Source organism: Procambarus clarkii, chromosome 66 (assembly GCF_040958095.1).
Source record: "Procambarus clarkii isolate CNS0578487 chromosome 66, FALCON_Pclarkii_2.0, whole genome shotgun sequence".
Lineage (NCBI taxonomy): Eukaryota > Metazoa > Arthropoda > Malacostraca > Decapoda > Cambaridae > Procambarus > Procambarus clarkii.
In genome coordinates, this window is record NC_091215.1 from 8,804,027 (window position 1) to 8,823,101 (window position 19,075).

Sequence of the window (19,075 nt, forward strand, 5' to 3'; positions counted from 1 at the left end):
AAGAACCAGAACAAGCAAAAGGCCGGCAGGAAACGGCAAGCAGATAGGAGAAGAGGGGGAAGAAAAACGAAACAGAAGGAAAAGGAAAAGGTGCTCAGCATAATTGGAGAGGACGGCAGCAGGAGCACAAGGCTAGAAAAGGACAGAGGACTATCCCAAGGAGCATCACACTCCGGCAGCCGCCCACTAAGCCCCCCTCACGGCAACAACGAGCTGAGCGGGGAGGGGGGGCGGTGAAAATAACTGAATGAGTTTATGCCCTCTGGGAGATCATTGTAACAAACTAGGTTTGTTGTAAGAATTATCCAGAATGTTTATCTACACATGGGAGAATGGGAAGCTGGACCCACGTGGTGACCTGGGGGGATTGACGGTGAAAATAACTGGCGCCTTTGTTCACAACTTTCGTATAATGAATCATTCTATAGTATTCAGTATTTTAGAGAAATTAGCCTTCATTCATTTTGTATTAAAATTGTATTGTATAATATTCCTGGTTATAATATCAAGAGTATTCTAATTATTAGGAGAATGAGTCAAGTCACCATCAGTGACGTCACAAGCCAGGACTATGCTGTAGCACGGAGTGACCTCGTCGACCTGGTGGTCACAGGTCAGCAGAGGTTCCACATTCGGTAATTCTCAAAGGTCAAATAGCCATTTTGTGATCGGGAATAGCTCTTCCTTAAGATGCTTGTGTAATTTAACTTCAGTTAAAATAATTCAACCAATCTGGATCATTCAGTGCAACAGAGGTTAGTTGTTAAACTTAAGCGTTGCTAAGTAACTTGGTAAACTAAGCGGAACAATACCCTTCTCTGGGCTCCTGGAGAGAGGAGCATCAGAAGGAGGACAGTGTGGTTTGAGGAGCAATTCGGGCAGGTGGCCTCCATCAACGGCCCCAAGACAGCACCAACAGCTAGCTGGTCGCCCAAGGTAAAGTTGCTCAGAGGTTTTAGATAGGGAATAAGCCAACTCATTGCCTCAAATGTAAAGTCAGGGAGTGTTAATTGACAGGGAGTGCCATTTATTTAGATTTTGTTTTAGTTTTTTGAATAAACCATTTAGCTAGTAATTTGCATTTTTATTATGTTCCAATTCATTGTTTCCATTCTCATGTACTTGATGTCAGGGGACATATTTTCCCTGCTCTCTCGTGCACTGAATTAAGTACGAAATTGCATAGTGCACCAGTGATGTGCACCGTGATTCAACTTTCTGAATATAACTTTTCCACAGCCGTGTTGGGTGTCTTGGACAGCCAATGACATTTGCTAGCCATTGATGTCATTCTGATCGCTGTATCAGGTCTGTGAAGGAAATTACAGGAGGGAGTTGATTTTAGGGAAATTTTTGTACAAGTCAAGTGTAGAGAGGGAGGTATGGGGGGTTAACGGCCGTAGACCACCCCCCCTATCACGTGTCCACCTCGTGAGAGAGGGGGTAGCGTCATGGGGCAGGTGCGGGATTGGCTAAGGCTCCTGGGCCTCAGAAATGCTGAACCGTGATTGGCCAAGACGCTGAGGGGTACCGCATGGTACCCCCGGGCATAGTGTTGGCGGGAAAGACATTCTTACCTAGGACGTTGCTCCCTGACGACGTGTTTCCCGTGCTAGGCCAAGCATCGGGAAATACCGCCGGCAACGTTACTAAAGTCACGCCTACATCTTGCTATCTTTCCGTGTGCCGTGCGTAAGTAAGTAAGTAATTATCAAAAGAAGGCACCAAACCGGGAAGGCTATGTAGCACCATCAAATACGCAAAATAATCAGAGGGCGCTAAATATCACCAAGGATGCCAATACGAGAACAAAAACGCATAAGGCGAACGATATCAAAAGTATCCGAGTCACCAAGAATTCTATCGAGGGACAGGTGACCGCGAGGGGCGGTCGGAAAGCAAGACACACGCTCGTCCTGGAAGTCAGGACATTCAAGAAGGACATGCACGACCGTAAGAGGGACAATACAACTAGGACAATAAGGAGCAGGGCGGCGCTCCATCAAGTGACCATGGGTTAAGCGAGTATGGCCAATACGCAACCTCACCAGAGCTGTTTCCCACCGCCGGTTACGGTGGAAGGAGGACGGCCACGAGGAAACACAACATTTAAGAGTACGTAGCTTGGTACCAGTAACAGACAACCAAGAAGCCTGCCAACGGGTAAGGACTGAGGAATGGATAACCGGGTAAAAGTCGGAATACGGAATGCCTTTACGAGAGATGGGACAAGAGCGGACAGCTTCCTTAGCGGCAGCATCCGCACGCTCATTTAAAGACACACCAATATGGCTGGGAACCCAACAAAACTCAACCGACTTAAATTTACTGTGAACGAGAAACAGCCAATGCTGGATCTCGACAACTACTGGATGTACCGGATTAAAGGACCCGAGAGCCATGAGGGCACTACGAGAGTCAACAACAACCACAAAGGAAGACTGACAACGAGAAAGCAGGAGACAAAGAGCATAGAGAATAGCATAAAGTTCCGCTGTAAAGATGCTAGTCTCCGGAGGCAAGCGACACATATAAGTGCGATCAGGAAAAACAACAGAGTAGCCAACACCGTCCGCTGACTTAGACCCATCGGTGAAGACAGAAACGGAGTGGGAGTGAGAAGAAAAGTGCTCGAGGAAAAGGCGTTTTAGAACCGTAGGAGGGGTAAAAGCTTTAGTGATACGGGTCAAGGAAGTACAAAACCGCGGAAGAGGGACCCTCCACGGGGGCAAAGAAGGAACAACACGAGGAGAAACATCAGAAATACGAACGGAGAGAGAATCCTGTAGGCGAGATAACCGGACAGAAAGAGGGAGGTGGTGAAGAGGAACGGGAACCGCAGTAGGGGTAAAAGTTAAAGCACGACAGAGGCGAGAGGAAGGATGTTGCAAGGACCGCGCAAGATAGCGAAGACAGTAACGATCACGGCGGTCCTGGAGAGACAGGAAGCCAGTGTCAACATATAAGCTAAGGATGGGAGTCGAACGAAAGGCACCAGAACTGAGGCGCAACCCAGTATGGTGCAAAGCATCAAGACGGCGAAGAGTAGAAGGAGAAGCAGACGAGTAAGCAGGGCAACCATAATCGAGCTTAGACAGGACGAGAGAGGAATGTAAAGCAAGGAGAGTGCGCCTATCTGCCCCCCAAGAAGTATGGGACAAGACCCGAAGGAGGGTAAGGGCCTTAGAGCACTCAACACGGAGGTAAGAGATATGGGGAGACCAAGACAAACGAGTGTCAAGGAATAACCCCAAAAGCTTCGCGGAATCTTTGTATTCAAGGGGATGACCATAAAGTGACAAAGAGGGACGAAGAACAACCCGTTTCCGCGTAAAAGTCATGGCACAAGTCTTAGAAGTAGAGAACTTGAAGCCATGACCTGTGGCCCAAGACGACACGGCATCAATTGCAAGTTGAAGCCGGCGTTGAAGGAGAGGCAAATCATCACCCTGACAACAAAGGGTAAGATCAACGACATAGAGAGCGGAGAAGACACCGGAAGGAAGAGAGGAAAGAAGACCATTGAGGGCAACAAGAAAAAGAGTAGTGCTCAGAACACTACCCTGGGGCACACCTTCGTATTGCTGAAAAGAGGGAGAGAGAACGGTACCAAGGCGCACCCGAAAGGAACGACGAGAGAGGAAGCTGCGGAGAAAGAGAGGGAGATGACCACGAAGGCCAAAAGAATGAAGTTGAGATAGGATATGATAACGCCAAGTGGTGACGTAAGCCTTTTCTAGGTCAAAAAGGACGGCAACAACGGAGGCCTTCGCAGCAAAAGCAGTACGAATATAGACCTCCAAGTTCACCAGGACATCTGTTGTGCTGCGGCACTTGCGGAAACCAAATTGAGAAGGGGAGAGGAGGTGATGGTGTTCCAGGAACCACATCAGACGAACGTTAACCATACGTTCAAAGAGTTTGCAGACACAACTTGTGAGAGCACTAGGGCGAAAGTCCTTAGGGGAAGTACCCAGAGACCCCGGTTTGCGAACAGGGAGGACAACGGCATCGAGCCAGTCCTCAGGAACTGACGACGACTCCCAGATCCGATTATACAGACTCAGTAAATACTGAGACGTGCTCGGAGGGAGATGGCGAAGCATCTCATAATGAATACCATCGGAGCCCGCCGCCGTAGAACCGCAGAGGGCCAGGGCAGAACGAAGTTCAGAGAGAGAGAAGGGATCATTATAGGGAAGCTGAAGATGAGTGCAGAAATCTAAAGGACGAGACTCAAGGACAGGTTTACGAAGAAGGAAAGATTGGGGAAGATGAAGACCAGAGCTAACAGAAGAAAAGTGGGAACCCAGTTCGGAAGCGACCTGCAACGGGTCCGCCACAAGAGTATCATGGAGGTGAAGGACCGGTGAAACATCGGGAACGAACTTACCCGCTATCTTGCGGATACGCTTCCAGATCTGGGCCAGAGGGGTCTCGGACGTAATTGTTGAGACATAAGATGCCCAACATTCACGTTTAGCCGTACGGATGGCCCTACGGGCCACCGCACTCGCTTTCCGAAAGAAAAGAAAAGAATCAGTCGTCTGCCTACGGCGGTGCCTCTTCCAGGCTGCACGCTTACAGCGGACAGCCCGAGCACAGTCCGCATTCCACCAGGGAACGCACTTCCGTGGACCCCGAGAGGAAGAGCGAGGAATAGAGCGGAGGGCAGCGTTGAAGACAGTGTCATGAAAAAGGAGGAGAGCGCGAGAGAGAGGCAGAAGGGAGAGGTCAGAGAGAGCAGCACTGAGGGTAAATAGGGTCCAGTCTGCCTTAGCAAACTGCCACCTAGGGAAAGAGAGGGAAGGGCGAAAAGAGAAAAAGGAAACAAGGATGGGGAAATGATCACTACCATGGAGGTCATCAAGAACCTGCCACGTGAAATCTAAGTAAAGAGAAGAAGAGCAGAGAGAAAGATAAAGACAAGAAAGGGTGCGAGTCCGAGATTCCAAACGAGTGGGCTCACCAGAATTCAGAAGAGACAGGGAAGAAGAGAGGAGAAACGGCTCAAGGAGGCGACCCCGGGTATTCGTCAGAACGTCACCCCAAAGAGAATGACGACAATTGAAGTCACCCAGCAGGAGCACAGGCTCCGGCAAGGAGTCCAGGAGGTGTTTCAAATCAGGAAGAGAGAGCGGGACACTCGGGGGGGGATAAATGGAACAAACTGTGTACCATTTCCCCACAAAGATACGAGCAGCAGAACAATGGAGAGGCGAAGGAAAAAGTAAAGGAACAAAGGGAACATCAGCCCAAATCAAGAGAGCAGAAGAATTAGAAGCCCCAGCAATGGCTGGGGTGGGGGAGAGAAAGGAATAGCCACGAAAACGACCAGGACGAGCACCAAGCATTGGCTCCTGGAGACAGACACAAAGGGGCGAAAACCGCGAAATCAGAAGTTGGAGTTCGAGGAAATTGGCGTAATAACCTCGAACGTTCCATTGAAGAATGGACAACGACGAGAAGAGAAAGGACAAAAACAGAGAACAAGGAAGAAACAAAGGCGAAAGAGCAACAGAGCACGTTAAAGAATATCAGGGTCGGGATCAGGGTCAGCAAAATCAGGGTTAGGGGGCATGGGTAAACTGAGCAAAGACGGAGGGAAGGAAACGGGAGAACAGATCAGAGGTGGGCGGGCAGGGTCCGGAGCAGGAGGAGGAAGAGGAGGAGACAACGGAGAGGAGCCGGCAAGGACAGCAGCAGGAGGAGGGGGAGTAGAAAGAGGGGAGCGCACCCCAGCAAGAGCAGCAACCGAAAGGGAAGCAGGGGCCAAAGAAACCTCCATAGCAGGAACAGGGGGCGCAAGCACTGAAACGGGAGGGGAAGGAGCAACAGAGCCAGAAGGAGGAGCTGAGGAAGAAAGCGAAGCCTTCTTACCTGCCGGGGAAGAGGAAGGAGAGGAGCCAGGCTTACGCTTCTGACTTAAAGAGACCGGTGTCCCAGCAACTACGTACCGGGCAACGGATTCCAGTGTCTCAACAGGAGAAGCCGAACGAGAACACACACGACGGCCGTTAGGAGAGCGATGGACATCCGCCCGAAACCGACAGGCGGTGGGGAGAGCCGATAGATGGAGGAAGAGGATGGGAAGGAGGATCGGAGGGGGACGAGGAAGAAGACACAGAAGACACGACAGACCGGGTAGAAGGAAGGGGAACCCCAGACAGAGGACCAGGAGGAGGATCCTTCGGGAGAGAACCCAAAGGAACAGAGGAGGGGGCAGTGGGCGCATCAGGGTCCAAGGCCCGGAAACGGTTGTGAGTCTGAGGAAGGCGGGAAGGACGAGGAGAGGAAGAGCGCAACACGCGAGCATAAGAGATATTAGCATAAGGCGGGAGCCGGCGAACCTGGCGCCTCGCCTCAGGAAAAGATAAACGCTCCCGGTGCTTCAAGTTGAGGACGGCTGCCTCAAGCTTGTAATGGACACACGCACGGGAGAAGGTAGGATGGGCCTCACCGCAGTTGAGGCAACGAGCCTGGGGAGAAGTGCACTCCGACTTAGAGTGTCCTTCGCCACCACACAAAGGACAGAGAGAGACAGTCCCGGAGCAGCGGAGGGCACCATGCCCAAACCTCCAGCACTTGTTGCAGAGCCGAGGGGAAGGAATGTACTCCTGGACAGAGCACCTGGCACCAGCAAGAATGACAGAGGGTGGAAGGGTCCGACCATCAAAGGTAATCTTCACAACCCGGAGGGGTTGACGGCGACCACAACGAGGGGGGACGAGTATACGTGTCCACCTGGAGAATAGAATGGCCCTGGGCAGCGAGGATATGTCGAATATCGTCGTGGCAGTCGCGCAGGTCACGAACACCGGTTGCAACATGGGGCGGGAGCAAAATAGTGCCAACACTGGCATTCAACTGAGCGTTCTTCGAGACCCGAACGGGGGTCTCGCCAAGGCAGGATAAGGCAGCCAAGCGGGAAGCAGCATCCTGAGAAGGAGCAGCAACGACACGTGTACCGAGACGAGTGGGGTTGAAAGTAATGGAGGCATCCACGGAATCAATGAGATGTCGATGAAGGGAGAAATCGTCAGGAGGCGCAGAATCAAGAGGGAGGAGATCAAAATATTTGGCCCACGAAGCGGGACCAAACAAGGCTTGATAGGTAGCAGAACTGGAAGGAATCGAGCGAGGGCGGCCGTGACGAGGACGGCGGTGAGAACCCCCAGAGAGAGAGGGGTTAAAAGGCGCAGTAGTTACAACTAGAGAAGGAGCCGCGCCAGGGGACGAGGTAGTCACCACTGGGGGCTTGGGGCTCGACCCAACCACAGAGGAGGGAGGGGAGCCAGGGGAAGGAGTCAGAGAGGCCAAAGGAGGAGCAAGGTCGGGGCCCAATGCAGCGGAGGCTACAGAGCCCGGTCTTCCAATACGGACCGACTCGGGGGCTTGGTCGCCCACCCCACGAGCCTGAGAAGGTAAGCCAGAAGCAGCCGAAACAGGGGTTATCATCTTGACGAAAAGAAGAATTCACTCACGAATGTGCCCCCACACCCACCATGGAGCCACAATTATAGGCAGGACACCCAACAAGAAGCTATCGCCGATCTTGTCGGGGCCTCCTAGGGGTGCGTCGTGAGTATACGCCCCACAAACGCCACCTTTAGAAACCGACAGTCCGTCGAGATCGGGTTCACTGACGAAGTGGGGATTGACAATAAAAGGGTCCCCTCGCTCTCGACGTCGGGTACTGCAGTTCTACGGGTGCATGAGTATGCCTCCTCAAGCACCCGGGCGTCAAAATAGAAGAAGACCATGGAAGAACCAGAACGAGCAAAAGGTCGGCAGGAAACGGCAAGCAGATAGGAGAAGAGGGGGGAGAAAAACGAAACAGAAGGAAAAGGAAAAGGTGCCCAGCAGAATTGGAGAGGACGGCAGCAGGAGCACAAGGCTAGAAAAGGACAGAGGACTGTCCTAAGGAGCATCACACTCCGGCAGCCGCCCACGAAGCCCCCACACGGCGACAACGAGCTGAGCGGGGATGGGGTCAATCGTCTTAAGACCACGTGGCGTGGGGTCGGCTCAAGTGAAAGTTTTGGGGTAGAGAGAACAAAGTTAAAATACGGGTAGATAGAGAAAGGGGGAGAAGAGAACTCAAGAACCCCCCCCCCCCCCCCCCGTGTTACATCATTTACGTACATCAGAAACAGGATAGATCCGAGTACAGAGCCCTGTGGGACTCCACTGGTGACTTCACGCCAATCTGAGGTTTCACCTCTCACTGCAACTCTCTGCTTCCTATTGCTTAGGTACTCCCTTATCCACTGGAGCGCCCTACCAGTTACTCCTGCCTGTTTCTCCAGTTTATGCATCAGTCTTTTATGGGGTACTGTGTCAAAGGCTTTCTGACAATCCAAAAAAAAGTAGTCCGCCCATCCTTCTCTTTCTTACTTAGTCTTTGTCACCTGATCATAGAATTCTACTAAGCCTGTAAGGCAAGATTTACCCTCCCTAAACTCATGTTGATGGGTTGTCACGAAATTCCTTCTCTCCAGATGTGTTTTTAGGTGTTTTCTCATGATCTTCTTCATCACCTTGCATGGTATTCAAGTTAAGGACACTGGCCTGTAATTTAGGTGCCTCTTGTATGTCACCCTTCTTGTATATTGGGACTGCGATAGCTCTTTTCCAACTTTCTGTTAAGTCTCCAGTTTCCAATGACCTGTTACACACCATAGAGAGTGGCACACTTAGTGTTTCTGCACCTTCCTTTAGTATCCATGGGGAGATTCTGTCAGGACAAACAGCCTTTGTCACATACAGCTCCAGCAGACACCTTTTGACCTCATCACTGGATGGTCAAATTCCTCCAAGGTTGCTTGGTTTGTCTCCTCCTCATTTAGTGCAGAGGCTTCTCCTTGTTCTATTGTGAAGACCTCATGGAATCTCTTGTCGATTTCTTCACACACCACCTTGTCGTTCTCTGTGTATCTGTTCTCCCCTTTCTCAGTTTCATCACTTGTTCCATCACTGCTGTTTTCCTCCTGATGTGGCTGTGGAGCAGCTTTGGTTTGGTCTTGGGTTTACTCGCTATGTCATTTTCAAACTCACTCTCTCTGCGTCCCTCCTTACTCTGAGGTATTCATTTCTGGCCCTCTGGTATCTCTCCCTGCTCTCTGGTGTTCTGTTATTCTTGTAGTTTCTCCATGTTCTTTTACTCAGTTGTTTCGCTACATTCCATTCCTGGTTGAACCATGGTTTTTTCTGTTGGTTTTCGTTTTTCTCCTTTTGGACGGGGATAAACCTGTCAGCAGCTTCCTGGCACTTCTGGGTGACAAAATCCATCATGTCCTGCACATTCTTGTCTCTAAGTTCTGTTTTCCTTGGTATTCCCCTGAGGAAGTTCATCTCGTCATATTTTCCTCTTCGGTAATTTAGTCTTTTTCCCTCTGATCCTATCCTTGGATATGTTATCCCTACCTCCACCAAGTACTCGAAAGTCAGTACACTGTGGTCACTTATTCCTATGGAGGCTTCAACTTTGACTTCCCTTAATTCTGACTCATTCAGTGCGAATATCAAGTAAGTAAGTAATTATCAAAAGAAGGCACCAAACCGGGAAGGCTATGTAGCACCATCAAATACGCAAAATAATCAGAGGGCGCTAAATATCACCAAGGATGCCAATACGAGAACAAAAACGCATAAGGCGAACGATATCAAAAGTATCCGAGTCACCAAGAATTCTATCGAGGGACAGGTGACCGCGAGGGGCGGTCGGAAAGCAAGACACACGCTCGTCCTGGAAGTCAGGACATTCAAGAAGGACATGCACGACCGTAAGAGGGACAATGCAACTAGGACAATAAGGAGCAGGGCGGCGCTCCATCAAGTGACCATGGGTTAAGCGAGTATGGCCAATACGCAACCTCGCCAGAGCTGTTTCCCACCGCCGGTTACGGTAAAAGGAGGACGGCCACGAGGAAACACAACATTTAAGAGTACGTAGCTTGTTACCAGTAACAGACAACCAAGAAGCCTGCAAACGGGTAAGGACTGAGGAATGGATAACCGGGTAAAAGTCGGAATACGGAATGCCTTTACGAGAGATGGGACAAGAGCGGACAGCTTCCTTAGCGGCAGCATCCGCACGCTCATTTAAAGACACGCCAATATGGCTGGGAACCCAACAAAACTCAACCGACTTAAATTTACTGTGAACGAGAAACAGCCAATGCTGGATCTCGACAACTACTGGATGAACTGGATTAAAGCACCCGAGAGCCATGAGGGCACTACGAGAGTCAACAACAACCACAAAGGAAGACTGACAACGAGAAAGCAGGAGACGAAGAGCATAGAGAATAGCATAAAGTTCCGCTGTAAAGATGCTAGTCTCCGGAGGCAAGCGACACATATAAGTGCGATCAGGAAAAACAACAGAGCAGCCAACACCGTCCGCTGACTTAGACCCATCGGTGAAGACAGAAACGGAGCGGGAGTGAGAAGAAAAGTGCTCGAGGAAAAGGCGTTTTAGAACCGTAGGAGGGGTAAAAGCTTTAGTGATACGAGTCAAGGATGTACAAAACCGCGGAAGAGGGACCCTCCACGGGGGCAAAGAAGAAACAGCGCGAGGAGAAACATCAGAAATACGAACGGAAAGAGAATCCTGTAGGCGAGATAACCGGACAGAAAGAGGGAGGTGGTGAAGAGGAACACGAACCGCAGGAGGGGTAAAAGTTAAAGCACGACAGAGGCGAGAGGAAGGATGTTGCAAGGACCGCGCAAGATAGCGAAGACAGTAGCGATCACGGCGGTCCTGGAGAGACAGGAAGCCAGTGTCAACATACAAGCTAAGGACGGGAGTCGAACGAAAGGCACCAGAACTGAGGCGCAACCCAGTATGGTGCAAAGCATCAAGACGGCGAAGAGTAGAAGGAGAAGCAGACGAGTAAGCAGGGCAACCATAATCGAGCTTAGACAGGACGAGAGAGGAATGTAAAGCAAGGAGAGTGCGCCTATCTACCCCCCAAGAAGTATGGGACAAGACCCGAAGGAGGGTAAGGGCCTTAGAGCACTCAACACGGAGGTAAGAGATATGGGGAGACCAAGACAAACGAGTGTCAAGGAATAACCCCAAAAGCTTCGCGGAATCTTTGTATGCAAGGGGATGACCATAAAGTGACAAAGAGGGACGAAGAACAACCCGTTTCCGCGTAAAAGTCATGGCACAAGTCTTAGAAGTAGAGAACTTGAAGCCATGACCTGTGGCCCAAGACGACACGGCATCAATTGCAAGTTGAAGCCGGCGTTGAAGGAGAGGCGAATCATCACCCTGACAACAAAGAGTAAGATCATCGACATAGAGAGCGGAGAAGACACCAGAAGGAAGAGAGGAAAGAAGACCATTGAGGGCAACCAGAAAAAGAGTAGTGCTCAGAACACTACCCTGGGGCACACCTTCGTATTGCTGAAAAGAGGGAGAGTGAGCGGTACCAAGGCGCACCCGAAAGGAACGACGAGAGTGGAAGCTGCGGAGAAAGAGAGGGAGATGACCACGAAGGCCAAAAGAATGAAGTTGAGATAGGATATGATAACGCCAAGTGGTGTTGTAAGCCTTTTCTAGGTCAAAAAGGACGGCAACAACGGAGGTCTTCGCAGCAAAAGCAGTACGAATATAGACCTCCAAGTTCACCAGGACATCTGTCGTGCTGCGGCACTTGCGGAAACCAAATTGAGAAGGGGAGAGGAGGTGATGGTGTTCCAGGAACCACATCAGACGAACGTTAACCATACGTTCAAAGAGTTTGCAGACACAACTTGTGAGAGCAATAGGGCGAAAGTCCTTAGGGGAAGTACCCAGAGACCCCGGTTTGCGAACAGGGAGGACAACGGCATCGAGCCAGTCCTCAGGGACTGACGACGACTCCCAGATCCGATTATACAGACTCAGTAAATACTGAGACGTGCTCGGAGGGAGATGGCGAAGCATCTCATAATGAATACCATCGGAGCCCGCCGCCGTAGAACCGCAGAGGGCCAGGGCAGAACGAAGTTCAGAGAGAGAGAGAGAAGGGATCATTATAGGGAAGCTGAAGATGAGTGCAGAAATCTAAAGGACGAGACTCAAGGACAGGTTTACGAAGAAGGAAAGATTGGGGAAGATGAAGACCAGAGCTAACAGAAGAAAAGTGGGAACCCAGTTCGGAAGCGACCTGCAACGGGTCCGCCACAAGAGTATCATGGAGGTGAAGGACCGGTGAAACATCGGGAACGAACTTACCCGCTATCTTGCGGATACGCTTCCAGATCTGGGCCAGAGGGGTTTCGGACGTAATTGTCGAGACATAAGATGCCCAACATTCACGTTTAGCCGTACGGATGGCCCTATGGGCCACTGCACTCGCTTTCCGAAAGAAAAGAAAAGAATCGGTCGTCTGCCTACGGCGGTGCTTCTTCCAGGCTGCACGCTTACAGCGGACAGCCCGAGCACAGTCCGCATTCCACCAGGGAACGCACTTCCGTGGACCCCGAGAGGAAGAGCGAGGAATAGAGCGGAGGGCAGCGTCGAAGACAGTGTCATGAAAAAGGAGGAGAGCGCGAGAGAGGGGCAGAAGGGAGAGGTCAGAGAGAGTAGCACTGAGGGAAAATAGGGTCCAGTCCGCCTTAGCAAACTGCCACCTAGGGAAAGAGAGGGAAGGGCGAAAAGAGAAAAAGGAAACAAGGATGGGGAAATGATCACTTCCATGGAGGTCATCAAGAACCTGCCACGTGAAATCTAAGTAAAGAGAAGAAGAGCAGAGAGAAAGATCAAGACAAGAAAGGGTGCGAGTTCGAGAGTCCAAATGAGTGGGCTCACCAGAATTCAGAAGAGACAGGGAAGAAGAGAGGAGAAACGGCTCAAGGAGGCGACCCCGGGTATTCGTCAGAACGTCACCCCAAAGAGAATGACGACAATTGAAGTCACCCAGCAGGAGCACAGACTCCGGCAAGGAGTCTAGGAGGTGTTTCAAATCAGGAAGAGAGAGCGGGACACTCGGGGGGAGATAAATGGAACAAACTGTGTACCATTTCCCCACAAAGATACGAGCAGCAGAACAATGGAGAGGCGAAGGAAAAAGTAAAGGAACAAAGGGAACATCAGCCCGAATCAAGAGAGCAGAAGAATTAGAAGCCCCAGCAATGGCTGGGGGGGGGAGAGAAAGGAATAGCCACGAAAACGACCAGGACGAGCACCAAGCATTGGCTCCTGGAGACAGACACAAAGGGGCGAAAACCGCGAAACCAGAAGTTGGAGTTCGAGGAAATTGGCGTAATAACCTCGAACGTTCCATTGAAGAATGGACAACGACGAGAAGAGAAAGGACAAAAACAGAGAACAAGGAAGAAACAAAGGCGAAAGACCAACAGAGCACGTTAAAGAATATCAGGGTCAGCAAAGTCAGGGTTAGGGGGCATGGGTAAACTGAGCAAAAAACGGAGGGAAGGAAACGGGAGAACAGATCAGAGGTGGGCGGGCAGGGTCCGGAGGAGGAAGAGGAGGAGACAACGGAGAGGAGCAGTCAAGGACAGCAGCAGGAAGAGGGGGAGTAGAGAGGAGCGCACCCCAGCAAGAGCAGCAACCGAAAGGGAAGCAGGGGCCAAAGAAACCTCCATAGCAGGAACAGGGGGCGCAAGCACTGAAACGGGAGGGGAATGAGCAACAGAGCCAGGAGGAGGAGCTGAGGAAGAAAGCGAAGCCTTCTTACCCGCCGGGGAAGAGGAAGGAGAGGAGCCAGGCTTACGCTTCTGACTTAAAGAGACCGGTGTCCCAGCAACTACGTACCGGGCAACGGATTCCAGTGTCTCAACAGGAGAAGCCGAACGAGAGCACACACGACGGCCGTTAGGAGAGCGATGGACATCCGCCCGCACCGACAGGCGGCGGGGAGAGCCGATAGATGGAGGAAGAGGATGGGAAGGAGGATCGGAGGGAGACGAGGAAGAAGACACAGAAGACACGACAGACCGGGTAGAAGGAAGGGGAACCCCAGACAGAGGACCAGGAGGAGGATCCTACGGGAGAGAACCCAAAGGGACAGAGGAGGGGGCAGTGGGCGCATCAGGGTCCAAGGCCCGGAAACGGTTGTGAGTCTGAGGAAGGCGGGAAGGACGAGGAGAGGAAGAGCGCAACACGCGAGCATAAGAGATATTAGCATAAGGCGGGAGCCGGCGAACCTGGCGCCTCGCCTCAGGAAAAGATAAACGCTCCCGGTGCTTCAAGTTGAGGACGGCTGCCTCAAGCTTGTAATGGACACACGCACGGGAGAAGGTAGGATGGGCCTCACCGCAGTTGAGGCAACGAGCCTGGGGAGAAGCGCACTCCGACTTAGAGTGACCTTCGCCACCACACAAAGGACAGAGAGAGACAGTCCCGGAGCAGCGGAGGGCACCATGCCCAAACCTCCAGCACTTGTTGCAGAGCCGAGGAGAAGGAATGTACTCCTGGACAGAGCACCTGGCACCAGCAAGAATGACAGAGGGTGGAAGGGTCCTACCATCAAAGGTAATCTTCACAACCCGGAGGGGTTGACGGCGACTACCACGAGGGGGACGAGTAAACGTGTCCACCTGGAGAATAGAATGGCCCTGGGCAGCGAGGATATGTCGAATATCGTCGTGGCAGTCGCGCAGGTCCCGAACACCGGTCGCAACATGGGGCGGGAGCAAAATAGTGCCAACACTGGCATTCAACTGAACGTTCTTCGAGACCCGAACGGGGGTCTCGCCAAGGCAGGATAAGGCAGCCAAGCGGGAAGCAGCATCCTGAGAAGGAGCAGCAACGACACGTGTACCGAGACGAGTGGGGTTGAAAGTAATGGAGGCATCCACGGAATCAATGAGATGTCGATGGAGGGAGAAATCGTCAGGAGGCGCAGAATCAAGAGGGAGGAGATCAAAATATTTGGCCCACGAAGCGGGACCAAACAAGGCTTGATAGGTAGCAGAACTGGAAGGAATCGAGCGAGGGCGGCCGTGACGAGGACGGCGGTGAGAACCCCCAGAGAGAGAGGGGTTAAAAGGCGCAGTAGTTACAACTAGAGAAGGAGCCGCGCCAGGGGACGAGGTAGTCACCACTGGGGGCTTGGGGCTCGACCCAACCACAGAGGAGGGAGGGGAGCCAGAGGAAGGAGTCAGAGAGGCCAAAGGAGGAGCAAGGTCGGGGCCCAATGCAGCGGAGGCTACAGAGCCCGGTCTTCCAATACGGACCAACTCGGGGGCTTGGTCGCCCACCCCACGAGCCTGAGAAGGTAAACCAGAAGAAGCCGAAGCAGGGGTAATCATCTTGACGAAAGAAAGAATTCACTCACGAATGTGCCCCCACACCCACCATGGAGCCACAATTAGAGGCAGGACACCCAACAAGAAGCTATCGCCGATCTTGTCGGGGCCTCCTAGGGGTGCGTCGCGAGTATACGCCCCACAAACGCCACCTTAAGAAACCGACAGTCCGTCGAGATCGGGTTCAGTGACGAAGTGGGGATTGACAATAAAAGGTTCCCCTCGCTCTCGACGTCGGGTACTGCAGTTCTACGGGTGCATGAGTATGCCTCCTCAAGCACCCGGGCGTCAAAATAGAAGAAGTCCAAGCGAAGAACCAGAACGAGCAAAAGGTCGGTAGGAAACGGCAAGCAGATAGGAGAAGAGGGGGGAGAAAAACGAAACAGAAGGAAAAGGAAAAGATGCCCAGCAGAATTGGAGAGGACGGCAGCAGGAGCACATAGCTAGAAAAGGACAGAGGACTGTCCCAAGGAGCATCACACTCCGGCAGCCGCCCACTAAGCCCCCACACGGCGACAACGAGCTGAGCGGGGAGGGGGTATACTCACCTAGTTGGTGAGTAAAACTAGGTGAGCACGCACGCACGCACGCACGCACGCACACACACACACACACACACACACACACACACACACACACACACACACACACACAAACACACAAAACTAAATTTCTCTGGAGTAAGGGAAGTTACCATGGAAGTGGCTGCTTCTTAAGAAGCAGCTAGATGCCCTAGCCGACTGATAGAGAAAAAAGAACGGTGATAATAGTAGGCATTAAAGAGCAAACAGGGACTGGTCCAACGGAGTGGAGAGACAAGGACAAAAACGAAGTTAATGAGATCCTTAGAGGGGTAAGGACGGAGAGGACTGTCCCTAATATTGAAAAGGTTTTCAGGCATAGACAGCACAAGAAAGACAGAGACCGCTTAATAAATGTAGTATTCACGAGCGAGAACACAAAAGAGGACCTGTTAGCAAGGAAGAGCGGATTAGCAAATGTATCGAAGTTCAAAAAAGTAATTGTAATCTCAGCTTTTTGAAGTGAAGTTTTATGTGTGTGGTGTGGTCTTTACGTCCAGTATATGACATCAGAAAGACATCACGACAGTATATGACTTTCCAGTATATGACATCACATCAGAAAGCAATAACAATACAGAAGTAAGTAATTATCAAAAAGAAGGCACCAAACTAGGAAGGCTATGTAGCACCATCAAATGTGCAGAATAATCAGAGAGCCCTAAATATCACCAAGGATGCCAATACGAGAACAAAAACGCATAAGGGGAACGATATCAAAAGTATCCGATTTACCAAGAATACTATCGCGGAACAAGTTACCACTAGGGGTGGTTGGAAAGCTAGACACACGTTCGTCCTGGAAGTCAGGACATTCAATAAGGATATGCACGACGGAAAGAGGGACAAAGCAATTTGGACAATAAGGAGCTGAGCGGCGCTCCATTAGGTGACAGTGAGTTAAGCGACTATGGCCAAGATGCAACCGCGCTAGAGCCGTTCCAACCTCCGGTTACAGTGGCAAGACAAGGCCACGGGGAGACACAATGCTTAAGAGTACGCAGTTTGTTACCAACAACCCTGCCAACGGGCAAGGACGGAGGATTGAATAGCCGGATAAAAGTCGAAAAAAGGAATACCTTTATGGGAAATGGGACAAGAGCGGATGCCTCCCTAGCGGCAGCATCTGCACGCTCATTAAAAGAAACACCAACATGGCTGGGAACCCAGCAAAACTCCACAGATTTAAATTTACTAGTGATAAGAAACAGCCAATGTGGAATCTCGACAACAATGGGATGGACATAATTAAAGGAAAAGAGAGCCATGAGGGCACTACGAGAGTCAACAAACAATCACAAAGAAGGATTGACAAGGAGAAAGCAGGAGACGGAGAGCATGGAGAATAGCAGAATGCTCCGATGTGAAGATACTAGTCTCTGAAAGAAGGCGACATATGTAAGTGTGGTCAGGAAAAACAACGGAGTAGCCCACACCGTCCGCGGACTTGGACCCATCGGTGAAGATGGAGATGGAGCAGGAGTGTGAAGTAAATAAGTAATTATCAAAAGAAGGCACCAAACCAGGAAGGCTATGTAGCACCATCAAATGTGCGGAATAATCAGAGAGCGCTAAATATCACAAAGGATACCAATACGAGAACAAAAACGCATAAGGCAAACGATATCAAAAGTATCAGAGTCACCAAGAATTCTATTGAGGAACAGGTGACCGCGAGGGGCGGTCGGAAAACAAGGCACGCTCGTCCTGGAAGTCAGGACATTCAAGAAGGACATGCACGACCGTAAGAGGGACATTGCAATTATGACAATAAGGAGGAGGGCGGCGCTCCATCAAGTGACCATGGGTTAAGCGAGTATGGCCAATACGCAACCTCGCCAGAGCTGTTTCCCATCGCAGGTTACGGTGGAAGGAAGACGGCCACGAGGAAACACAACATTTAAGAGTACGTACTTTGTTACCAGTAACAGACAACCAAGAAGCCTGCCAACGGGTAAGGACGGATGAATGGATAACCGGGTAAAAGTCGGAATATGGAATACCTTTATGAGAGATAGGACAAGAGTGGACAGCTTCCTTGGCAGCAGCATCCGCACGCTCATTTAAAGACACACCAATATGGCTGGGAACCCAACAAAACTCAACCGACTTAAATTTACTGTGAACAAGAAACAGCCAATGCTGGATCTCGACAACTACTGGATGAACCGGATTAAAGGACCCGAGAGCCATGAGGGCACTACGAGAGTCAACAACAACTACAAAGGAAGACTGACAACGAGAAAGCAGGAGACGAAGAGCATTGAGAATAGCATAAAGCTCCGGCAAAAAAGATGCTAGTCTCCGGAGGTAAGCGACACATATAAGTTCGATCAAGAAAAACAACAGAGTAGCCAACACCATCCGCTGACTTAGACCCATCGGTGAAGACAGAAACGGAGCGGGAGTGAGAAGAAAAGTGCTCAAGGAAAAGGCGTTTTAGAACCGTATGAGGGGTAAAAGCTTTAGTGATACGGGTCAAGGAAGTACAAAACTGTGGAAGGGGGACTCTCCACTGGGGCAAAGAAGGAACAACACGAGGAGAAACATTAAAAATATGAACGGAAAGAGAATCCTGTAGGCGAGATAACCGGACAGAAAGAGGGAGGTGGTGAAGAGGAACAGGAACCGCAGGAGGGGTAAAAGTTAAAGCACGACAGAGGCGAGAGGAAGGATGTTGTAAGGACCGCGCAAAATAGCGAAGACAGTAGCGATCACGGCGGTCCTGGAGAGACAGGAAGCCAGTGTCAACATACAAGCTAAGGACGGGAGTCGAACGAAAGGCATCAGAACTGAGGTGCAACCCATTATGGTGCATAGCATCAAGACGGCAAAGAGTAGAAGGAGAAGAAGACGAGTAAGCAGGGCAACCATAATCGAGCTTAGACAGGACGAGAGAGGAATGTAAAGCAAGGAGAGTGCGCCTGTCTGCACCCCAAGAAGTATGGGACAATACCTGACGGAGGGCAAGGGCCTTAGAGCACTCAACACGGAGGTAAGAGATATGGGGAAACCAGGACAAACGAGTGTCAAAGAATAACCCCAAAAGCTTCGCGGAAACTTTGTACTCAAGGGGATGACCATAAAGTGACAAAGAGGGACGAAGAACGACCCGTTTCCGCGTAAAAGTCATGGCACAAGTCTTAGAAGTAGAGAACTTGAAGCCATGATCGGTGGCCCAAGACGACATGGCATCAATTGTAAGTTGAAGCTGGCGCTGAAGGAGA

General features: G+C 50.9%; 1 protein-coding gene across 1 annotated transcript in view; it reads left to right on the forward strand.

The window, feature by feature from the left end:
• Positions 1–531: 531 nt before the first annotated feature.
• LOC138355199 (F-box DNA helicase 1-like) overlaps positions 532–19,075 on the forward strand; it is a 71,044-nt gene continuing 52,500 nt past the window's right edge. Inside the window, exon 1 of the mRNA XM_069310053.1 lies at positions 532–635. Within this exon, the coding sequence (XP_069166154.1) occupies positions 532–635 (104 nt within the window). The remainder of the gene's footprint in view (positions 636–19,075) is intronic.